The following is an 11,293-nucleotide window of genomic DNA, read 5'->3' as shown; positions in this document are numbered from 1 at the left end:
GGTAGGTAAACATAAAAAAAAGAAAGAGAGGAAAATACCCTCTAGCACCACAAAGCAAAAGCGCTATTTAATTTGTTTTTAATATTCAAAGCAACCTCGTCCATCCGTCCATGTCTCCATGCTTTATTTTGTTGAGAAATCACTTTGAAAAACAACCCTTTAGCATTTCTGCCTGTGGCCATCTTGAGTAAGGGCAGTTGATTAAAGCGGAGTTCCACCCATTTAAAAGTCAGCAGCTACAAAAATTTTAGCTGCTGACTTTTAATAACTGGACACTCACCTGTCCCACAGTCCAGCGATGCGGGTGAACAAAGCCCTGCTCCTCTCCCCCTCCCCTCTGCAATGCCAGCATCACTCCTGTGGGCGCCCGACTGTGGCTTCACAGCCGGGCACGCACTGTGCTTGTGCGAGCTGTGCTGTGATTGGCCAGGCAATCTTTTGGGACCTGTGACGTGTCCTAGAAGATTGCAGGGAGGGAGGGGGAGAGGTGAACTTCCTTCTGGCACCGCAGAGCCCCGGGAGGAGGTGGGAGCTTGATGCCCCTAAAAAGAGGATATCCCCCCCCCCCCCGAAAAAATGACATGCTCAATGTGGCAGGTCACGGGGGGGTCAGCGTCACTTAAAGCGGAAATTCTATTTTTGGGTGGAACTCCGCTTTAAGGTAGAATTTATTTGTCTTGAGTTACCGTGAGTTTGTGGCCTCCTTTAAAAGGGTATTTGACATTTCTGCAGGCTCCTCTTCTGCTGCCAAGTGCCTCATGTCCATCAAACAGAGTATGGGAACTGTTGCAGATTATGCCATTGAATTCCATACTCTGGCAGCAGAGGTTGCTTGGAATAATGAGGTCCTTGTGGCTGCTTTTTTTCATGGTCTCTCGGATACCATCAAGGATGAGATAGCAGCCTGAGATATACCCACTGAGCTGGAGAAGTTGATCATGTTTGCCATCCTCATTGACTCCAGACTCAGGGAAAGACTGTTTTAAGGAGCACTTGCGGAAGCCTCCTGTATGTTTGTCTCTGAACTTTGAGGTCCCACCCGTGCCCCCCTCACCTCCCATGCCTCCTGGCACCAAGTCAGTCAATGAAGGCGAAACCATGCACTTGGGTTTCAAGCATCTCTCTGTGGATGAGAGAACCTTTAGGAGGTGGGAGAGATTGTGCCTTTATTGTAGCCAGGCAGGTCACTTTTTGAAGTCTCGTCCTACCCATCCAGGGAATGCCTGAACCTTGAGGTCCTGTCACGGACAAACCTTAGGTGGTGTTGTTTCATGCCCAGTTATCCAGAAGGATAAGCCCCTGGTTTTGGTCACCCTTTCTTGGGCTGAGTCGTCCCCTAGTGGCCATAAGGCAAAGCGATGTAAGGTAACATTGTTTCTCCCAGGGGAGCCAACCTGCCGCAGTACAACTGTGGCAGCTGGTCAGGAAGGGGTTAAGTAATTTATGATGACGTTTTTTTATGGGCACAATTAACACCCAAGGTTACATTTTTCCACACTTGTATGACAGGTGCTTATAATTTAAATTTTTATACAGAAAAGCCAATTCTTGCTTTCATCAAATGTACCTCTATAGGGTTATGGTGTGAAGGCACCACCAACATCCAAAGTCTAATTTTTCCGCACCTGTTTGACAGGTGCATACACTTTCATTTTTTTACAGAAAGGCCAATTCTTGCTTTCATCAAGAGTACCTGTAGCCATTTCTGCTCTCTCCATTAGTGTGCTCTCGGAGCATTCCACAGGGACTTTTTTCTTCTTTTCACTGGTTTGTAGATCAGCAGCAGTTTTAGCGCAGAATGAGTTTGACAATAAACCCAAAACCATTTCTTAATGGCCTTAATGGTAAGCCAGTAATGTTGAAACTGAAATGGGGAATGGAATATGAGAGATATCAGGTCTCTGTGGATGGCTACATGAACATACAGCTCACCAATACAGAAGAGTATACTGATGGGCAGAGCTGGACCAGGACAAAAATTTGGCCCTGGACTTCATCCAGACCAGCCCACTTTAATTTTGCAAACAAGCACAAAAACAGTATATAAAACTATACGTAATTGTGCCAAAAAACATAAGTAGCATATCACAAGGAGTCCTCACTAACCTCTTTTATTATTTCACTTATTCTCCTCTGTATTTTTCTTATCTTTCTCACATCACTGTGTGAAGTTGAGGGCAAGCCATTACTTTCTCACTGAAACCGGCCCACTGAGCCATCGGCCCCCCGGCAAACTCCCTGCAGTCCCAATGGCCAGTACATGCCTGCTGATGGGGAATTGCCTGGACATCTTGGAGAAGTTCTAATAAGGTGCAATAATGTATTGTGTATATATATAAGAGGAGTAGAAGAGGAGGAAGAAGATGGCAAGATGAGAGAATAAAGCAATTTCCAAATTAGGTTTGTAAATTTATTTTGAAACTTCTCTTTTAAGGTTATCATAGTTTTTGTATGTTTTGTTAAGAAAAAGAAACAGATTTGTTTTCCCCAAGAGTACCTCTATAGGGTTACAGTGTAAAGGCACCACCAACATCCAAAGCCCAACACCCATTATTTCTGTCCGGAGTCTGCAAAAGAGACATCAGACTTTATCTAAAAAAAAAAATTTTAATCTCGGCCTGTGTGTACCATAATTTGGCTTCTTCACATAAGGCTTGCTCACTGTGGTGCAAAAACTTACTATTTCCATCCAAAGTCTGCCAAAGAGACTCAAGAATTTATCCAAAAAATCTCTAAACTTGTTCGAATTGTGGCCTCAACAGATTTGCTCCCCAAGCCTTTGTTTACAAAATAAAGAAAGCTTGCAGGGGGAATCTATTTAAATGTTTTTTTTTCTTTATACAATGCCTTAAAAAAAGTATTCATATCCCTTGAAATTTTCAACATTTTGTCATGTTACCACCAAAACATAAATGTATGTTATTGTGATTTTATGTGATAGACCAACACAAAGTGGCACATAATTGTGAATTGAAAGAAAAATGATAAATGGTTTTCAACATTTTTTACAAATAAATATGTAATATGTGTGGATTGCATTTGTATTCAGCTCCCTTTTGTCTGATACTCCTAACTAAAATCTAGTGGAACCAATTGCTTTCAGAAGTCACCTAATTGGTAAATAGAGTTCATCTGTGTGTAATTCAATTTCAGTATAAATAAAGCTGTTCTGTGAAACCCTCAGAGGTTTGTTAGAGAATCTTAATGAACAAGCAGCATTGTGAAGGCCAAGGAACACACCAGACAGGTCAGGGATAAAGTTGTGGAGAAGTTTAATGCAGTGATAGGTTATAAAAACATATGCCAAGCTTTGAACATCTCATGGAGCACTGTTCAATCCAGCATTCGAAAATGGAAAGAGTAAGGCCGCGTACACACGCGCGGACTGTTCGCCCAACCTTGTCCGCTGAACAGTGTTTGGGCGGACAGTCCGCTCGTGTGTGGGGCTTCAGCGGACAGTTTCAGCGGACAGTTGGCCGAACAAGGTCTTACGGAAATTCCGAAAAACTGTCCGCTGAAACAAGGTTTCAGCGGACTGTTCGCTCGTGTGTAGGCTTGTTCGGCCAACTAAGTCTCGCGCATGCTCAGAAAGGATTTCCACGTCGGAAGGTTGCATTGCAGTGTATAGGACGTCGTATTTTTCGTCCCGTCGTACGTGCCGTTCACGTCATCGCGCACGGTTTCAGCAAACTGTTCGTCCGTCGTGTGTGGCCATGTCCGTCCATGCTAAGTTTGAGCGGACTGTTCGCTCAAACTGTTGGACGGACAAAGTTGGGCCAACAGTCCGCGCGTGTGTACGCGGCCTTAGGTACAACTGCAAACCTACCAAGGCATGGCCATCCACCTAAACTGACAGGCCAGGCAAGGAGACCATTAATTAGAGAAGCAGACAAGAGGTCCATGGTAACTCTGGAGGAGCTTCAGAAATCCATAGCTCAGGTGGGAAAATCTGTCCACTGGACAACTATTAATCATGCACTCCAGAAATCTAGCCTTTATGGAAGAGTGGCAAGAAGAAAGCCATTGTTAAAAGAAAGCTATAAGAAGTCCTATTTGTAGTTTGTGAGAAACCTTGTGGGGGACAAAGCAAACATGTGGAAGAAGGTGCTCTGGTCAGATGAGACTAAAATTGAAGTTTTTTGCTTAAAGGAAAAGGTTATGTGTGGCAGAAAATTAACACTGTACATCACCCTAAACACACAAACCCCACCGTGAAACATGGTAGTGGGCAGCATCATGTTGTGGGTATGCTTTTCTTCAGCAGGGACAGGGAAACTGGTCAGAGTTGATGTGAAGATGGATGGAGCCAAATACAGGGCAATCTTAGAAAAAAACCTGTTAGAGTCTTTAAAAGACTTGAGGCTGTGGGGGAGGTTCACCTTCCAGAAGAACAAGGACTCTAGACATACAGCCAGAGCCACAATGGAGTGGTTTAGATCAAAGCATATTTATGTGTTAGAATTGCCCAAAGTTCAGACCTAAATCCAATTGAGAATCTGTGGCAAGACTTGAAAGTTGCTGTTCACAGATGCTCTCAATCCAATTTGACAGAGCTTGAGCTATTTTGCAAAGAAGAATGGGCAAACATGTCACTCTCTACATGTGAAAAGGTGGTTCTACAAAGTATTGCCTCCTGGGGGCTGAATACAGATGCATACCACACTTTTCACATATTTATTTGTAAAAAAAAATTGAAAACTATTTATCATTTTTCTTCCACTTCACAACTATGTGCCACTTTGTGTTGGTCTATCACATAAAACCCTAATAAAATAAGTTTTTGGCTGTAACATGACAAAATGTGGAAAATTTCAAGGGGTATGAGTACTTTACTTTTACTTAAGTACTGTATATGTCAGTTTTGCTGTAGCAGCTTCTATACACAGTACAGATGCGCTTTTTACAGGCAGACTAAGGGCACTATATTTAAAGTAATTTTTAATTTTTATTGTTATACTTTAAGCATCAATAAAATCACCGCTCCTTTAAAAACAATATGGCCAATAACTTGCATATAAGCCTTCAAAATGGGCACTTTTGATTTTTTAAGTTCAGGTTCCATTGACTTTAATAGGGTCCGGGGTTCAGATCTGAACTTTTGTGATGTTCTAGAGTTCTGTTGTGAAACCAAACCAGGGGGGAGGGGGTTCAGCCCAACTCTAACTACATGGAATATGAAACTGTAGAGTGATTACTACACAAGTTGAAAGTGGACCTATATATATATATATATATATATATATATATATATATATATATATATATATATATATATATATATATATTATTTATTTTGTCCTTCTATCTTTTACTTATGTCTCTTCTTCCTTTTTTTTTTTTTGTCCTCATCATCATCATCTTCTTTCTTTTATTCATCCTCTTCCTTCTTTGAATGAAGCAAGAGAGAACAATACTTTTATGATAAATGCATTTCATTAATTCTCATGTTGCCATAAAAATACATGTGTACGTTGTTCAATACATACAATTACTTTCAGATGCCCAAAGATGTTTTTAATGCCGAAATTTGCAGAAATCTAACAAACAAAGGTCACGGTTAGGGATGAGCCGAACACCCCCCGGTTCGGTTCGCACCAGAACTTGCGAACGACCCCCGCGTTCGCTACGAACGTTCGAACCCCATTAAAGTCTATGGGACTCGAACGTTCGAAATGGAAAGTGCTAATTTTAACGGCTAATATGCAAGATATTGTCCTAAAAAGGGTTTGGGGACCTGCCTCCTGCCTCAGGGGACATGGGTCACTGCAAAAAAAAGTTTTAAAAACTGCCGTTTTGGCGGGAGCACTGATTTTAATGACGATTAAAGTGAAAAAAAAAAGGTGAAATATTCCTTTAAATATGGTGCCTGGGGGGTGTCTGTAGTATGCCTGTGAAGTGCCACGTGTTTCCCGTGTTTGGAGCAGTCCCTGCACAAAATGACATTAAACGGAAATAACACCATTTAAAACTGCTTGCGGTTTTAATGTTATATCTGGTTCCTGCAATATGGTTGAAAATCATTGAGAAAAATGGCATGGGTAGCCCTCCCTGCCCATTACCAGCCTATTTGGGTCTTGTACGCATATTAAGGGGAACCCCGTACCCATATTAAAAAAAGGAAATGCGTGTGGCCCCCAGGCCCTATATACTCAGAACAGCAGTATACAGGCGGTGAAACAAGACAGGGACTGTGTAGGTTTGTTGTGTTAAGTTGAATCTGTTTGTAATTTTTAACCGGTACATTTTTAAAGTGTAGCTCCAGTCAAACAAACTATTTTTAAGCTTTTTGGAAAACATAGGGAAGGGTTATCACCCCTGTATAATTTGTTTTGTCGTCCATCTTTTTTCATCTCACTTGCTGCTGTCTCCTTGCGTTTGCAAGTAGGAGATGTTTGTAAGTTGGATGTTTGAAAGTAGGGGCCTGCCCTATATTATAGCGGTATGTACTGGGTACAGAGCACGCAGACAGCACGCACTATCTCCTAAGACTACTGACTGCAAGCTCTATTATTAACCACTTGACCACTGGGCACTTAAACACCCTTAATAACCAGACCAATTTTCAGCTTTCGGTGCCCTCACATTTTGAATGACAATTAGGCCGCGTACACACGCGGGGACTGTTCGCTCAACTTTGTCCGTCAAACAGTTTCAGCGGACAGTCCGCTCAAAATTAGCATGGACGGACTTGCCCACACACGTCGAACGAACAGTCCGCTGAAACCGTGCGCGATGACGTGAACGGCACGTACGACGGGACTAGAAAACGACGTCCTATACACTGCAATGCAACCTTCGGCGTGTAAATTCTTTCTGAGCATGCGCAAGACTTAGTTTGACGAACAAGCCTACAAACGGGCGGACTGTCCGCTCAAACCAAGTTCCAGCGGACAGTTTTTCGGAATTTCCGAAAAACTTTGTTCGTCAGACTGTCCGCTGAAACTTTCCGCTGAAAGCCCACACACGAGCGGACTGTCCGCCGAAACACTGTTCAGCGGACAAAGTTGAGCGAACAGTCCCCGCGTGTGTACGCGGCCTTACTCAGTCATGCAACACTGGACCTATAGGAAATGTTTGTCCTTTTTTTCACACAAATAGAGCTTTCTTTTGGTGGTATTTAATCACCTCTCAGTTTTTTATTTTTTGTGCTATAAAAGAAAAAAGACCGAAAATTCTGCGAAAAAATTAATTTTTCTTCGTTTCTGTTATAAAATTTAGCAGATTAGTAATTTTTTCTTCATAAATTTTGGGCAAAATTCATACTACTACATATCTTTGGTAAAAATAAGTACAAATTGGTGGATATTATTTGGTCTTTGTGAAAGTTATAGAGTCCACAAGCTATGGTGCCAATATCTGAAAATTGATCACATCTGAAGTACTGACGGCCTATTTCCTTTTTTTTTTTTTTTCCACAAAATTGTCATATTATCAGGTTATTTCACACACACAGCATATGCATACCAAAAGACCCTGGAGAATACAATGGTGGTCGTTGCAAATTTTTATCTCACACTGTATTTGCACAGCAATTTTTCAAACGCGTTTTTTGGGGGGAAAAAACAGTTTTGTGCTTAAAAAACAAACAAAAAAACAGTAAAGTTAGCCCAATGTTTGCATAAAGTGAAAGATGAAGTTATGCTGAGTAAATAGATATCAAACATGTCACTCTTCAAAATTGCACATGCCCGTGGAATGGCGCCAAACGTCGCTACTTAAAAAATCCCCATAGGCGACGCTTACATTTTTTTTTACTGGTTACATGTTTTGAGTTGCAGAGGAGGTCTAGGACTAGAATTATTGCTCTCGCTCTAACGTTCTCGGCGATACCTCACATGTGTGGTTTGAACACCGTTTTCATATGTGGGCGGGGCTTACGCATGCGCTCGCTTCTGCATGCGAGCACATGGGGACATGGGTGCTTTAAAAAATTTTTTTTTTTTTTATTGTTCATTTTACTTTATTTATTTTAGTTTGACATTTTTTTCCCCAAAAATATATTTTTGATCACTTTTATTCCTATTACAAGGAATGTAAACATCCCTTGTAATAGGAATATGGGGTGACAGGTCCTCTTTACAGTGAAATCTGGGGGTCAATATGACCCCACATCTCACCTCTAGGCTGGGAAGCCTGAAATAAAAAATAAAAAAAAGATTCTGGCTTTGATCGTACTGGCTAGTTGGTAGAAGCACCGGAGGGCGGTGAGGGGTGGGGGGCGTCTATGGCTGGGTATTTCAGGGTATCACCGAGTATGGCTGGGTATCTCCGAGTATGGCTGGGTATGGCAATTTATGGCAGGGTATTGCAGAGTATTGGCGGGGTATTGGCGGGGTACTACAGAGTAATAGCAGGGTACTGCAGAGTATTGGGGGGTACTCCAGAGTAATGGCAGGGTACTGCAGAGTAATGGGGGTTACTGCAGAGTAATGGGGGGTACTGCAGAGTAATGGCGGGGTACTGCAGAGTAATGGCGGGTACTGCAGAGTATTGGGGGGTACTGCAGAGTAATGGCAGGGTACTGCAGAGTAATGGGGGGTACTGCAGAGTAATGGCAGGGTACTGCAGAGTAATGGCAGGGTACTGCACTGCAGAGTAATGGCAGGGTACTGCAGAGTAATGGCGGGTACTGCAGAGTATTGGGGGGTACTGCAGAGTAATGGGGGGTACTGCAGAGTAATGGCAGGGTACTGCAGAGTAATGGGGGGTACTGCAGAGTAATGGCAGGGTACTGCACTGCAGAGTAATGGCGGGGTACTGCAGAGTAATGGCGGGGTACTGCAGAGTAATGGCAGGGTACTGCAGAGTATGCACTGGTATTGCAGAGTATTGGCAGGGAATTGAGGGGTTCAATTCGGTGAGCAGCGATGTGGGCACTGCAGATGCAGCCCACATCGCTGCTGACACCGATCTCTTTCCCCTCTGCTGTACCGATCGGTACAGAGAGGGGAGGGAGGAACCGGCGTCATAACATGACGCCGGTTTGTTTACAAGTGATCACTCCGTCATTTGACTGAGCGATCACGTGGTAAATGGCCGCGACGAGCGGCGGTTTACCGTGATCCGTGATGCGCCGGGTCCTGCGGACCCGGCGGTCACGGATGCTCTCGAGTGCGCGCCCCAGGGGGTGCGCGAGAGCAGAATTCTGGGAGGCCGTTAATTAACGGCCTCTCAGAGTTAAACAACCGCACTGAAGCCGTTAATCGGCAATGGGCAGTTGTTAAGTGGTTAAAGCTAGATCACTAGCTATATAGGTGAGGTGAATATAGTGGTGTATACTGCGGTCAGGGCACAGACAACAACCACTACACAGCAGCAAGATAGGAAATCAGCCAAAAACGATCGGTGTGTACTGTGTTGAAGGTACACAGAACACCCACTGCTTCAGATGCTAATACACTACACGAGGCCGCCTCAAAGGCGGCCTTATATAGTGTGGGGCGTGCACTACACAGCCTGAGCTATGATTGGCCACAGGCAGGATGCCTGTGGCCAATCATGGCTCTCCTCGCTGCTGGCACTACGATTGGCCAAGCATGCGGGGTCACAGTGCATGCTTGGCCAATCATGAGCCAGCAATGCACTGCGCCACCGCAGTGCATTGTGGTCCGCGCGCGCCACTCGAATTTTGACGCGAACGGCCCAAACGTTCAGAATTCGCCGAACAGCCAATGTTCGAGTCGAACGTACATTCGACTCGAACACGAAGCTCATCCCTAGTCACGGTGTGTTCCAAAGAACATTGAATTTTATGTCTTACAAAGATTGTTTTGGAATTATTTTATCTTCAATATCTCTTCTGTTCTCTCTTATAACATTTGCTATCTTTGGAGACTTTTGGATGTGTCGTAGGTCTCCAAATGCGGAAGCCAATAATCTAACTTTGAGCTACTTCCTATTCATTTTCCTCCTTTCTCCTTTGTTTTTAGTTGGTCGCCCATCAATATTTCTTTGCCTTCTCCAATTATTTTAATTTCTTCTGTGCCGGCCAAAACCCTGATAGTGATCATTGCCTTTAATGCCACAAAACCAGGGAGCAAGTTGAAGAATCTTTTAAAGACTAGATAGTCTATTACCCTCATTGTTCTCTGCACTTTTTTGAGATAACATTGTCAGTCACATGCATTGCATCCTATGCCCCTTCCCAGTAGTTAATACAGATACATACACTGTTGTCTTATTGTGCAATGAAAACTTTGTCTCTTGCTTATTTTTAGGAATTGGATGCATTGGCTCTGAAAAGTCTGACAGCTGCTTATCTAGCCAAGGATTTTCCAGATTTTTAAATGAGGCCACAAACATCACCTTCAGATGTTTTATCAGTGTGTAGGTGGCATTTGTTCCAGCCTATCTGATTGCAAAGGGAAACAACATGGTGATCTTGGAGAAATTTTACCATTTTGTCATCCAGTGCTGGGTGGTTGTTCTGTATTTTAGTTCCTAAATGTGAGATTAGCTGTGGTAGACCAAACCTAAATAAGTTGCATCAAGCAATATTGTATGTGAAATTATAACTTAATATATCCGACTGCAAAATAGAATTAAAAAGCAATGAAGTACAGTGATGATTTACTGAATTAGTTGATAATGTTCACATGTTAAATTAAATATATGTTCACTTTAAATACCCAATCCTTTGCAGCTGAAATACATACACAGGGATTTTATTTTCACATAACTGGATCATAAGTGGATCATCACACAGCATTCTCAACTCTAAATCAGGCCTTAGTGTTTATGGCATTCTCATGAATGGCAAATAAAAAAATAAAACCAAAAACAGGCATAAAAATTATTGCAATTTCCCCTTCAATATAAGTTATAAAAATATATAAGGAAAACTTTAAAAAGCCTGCGATGGCTGAGACAAAGTAAAGTGTGTTTGAATAATACACTTGGTAAAAGTAATAAATATTAGCTATTTTGTTCCTGTTATACTGTATGGCACTGCACATACGTGACTTTTTTGAATTTCAAAACTTGATGATTTACTTTTTTAGAGACCCTGGGAGTGATTTACTATAGACAGACTGTTCACTTTGCAGGGGAATTGTCCCCAGAGCTTAGTAAATGATGTGTAGCTCTACTGACTTCCACCATCCAATCATGTTTAGTAGGGATGAGCGAACAGTTCGGTCCAAACATTGCCCATGAAAATTTATGTGCACTCAGCAGGGGTGAGTTATCAGCTGTCAGCAAGCTGCCCTGCTGACAGCTGAATGAAAAAAAAGAGCATGTTGACTTCAATAGCAATTAAAAAAAAAAACAGCGTGGTGGTCCCTCCAATCCATAC

General features: G+C 42.6%; 1 protein-coding gene across 1 annotated transcript; it reads left to right on the top strand.

Moving 5' to 3' along the window:
* The first annotated feature begins 1,798 nt into the window (after window positions 1-1,798).
* On the top strand, window positions 1,799-2,383 carry LOC143990315 (small nuclear ribonucleoprotein F-like). The gene is made up of 2 exons (XM_077490367.1): window positions 1,799-1,947; window positions 2,266-2,383. The coding sequence occupies exons 1-2, from the start codon at window positions 1,799-1,801 to the stop codon at window positions 2,381-2,383; spliced, it is 267 nt and encodes an 88-aa protein (XP_077346493.1).
* Window positions 2,384-11,293: the final 8,910 nt, after the last annotated feature.

Source organism: Lithobates pipiens, unplaced genomic scaffold, assembly GCF_037356315.1.
Source record: "Lithobates pipiens isolate NorthernLeopardFrog02 unplaced genomic scaffold, aLitPip1_a1.2 Scaffold_18, whole genome shotgun sequence".
In the NCBI taxonomy this organism is placed as follows: domain Eukaryota; kingdom Metazoa; phylum Chordata; class Amphibia; order Anura; family Ranidae; genus Lithobates; species Lithobates pipiens.
The sequence above is the reverse complement of the archived record's forward strand: the minus strand, read 5'-3'. Positions and strand labels throughout refer to the sequence as shown.

What these genes read in the sequence shown, in the direction of transcription:
- LOC143990315 (XM_077490367.1), top strand. Translation starts at nt 1,799, where the DNA reads ATGAGTTTGACAATAAACCCAAAACCATTTCTTAATGGCCTTAATGGT. An exon ending in CTCACCAATACAGAAGAGTA is followed by an intron (nt 1,948 to 2,265) that starts TACTGATGGGCA and finishes CCAGTACATGCC; the next exon opens with TGCTGATGGGGAATTGCCTG.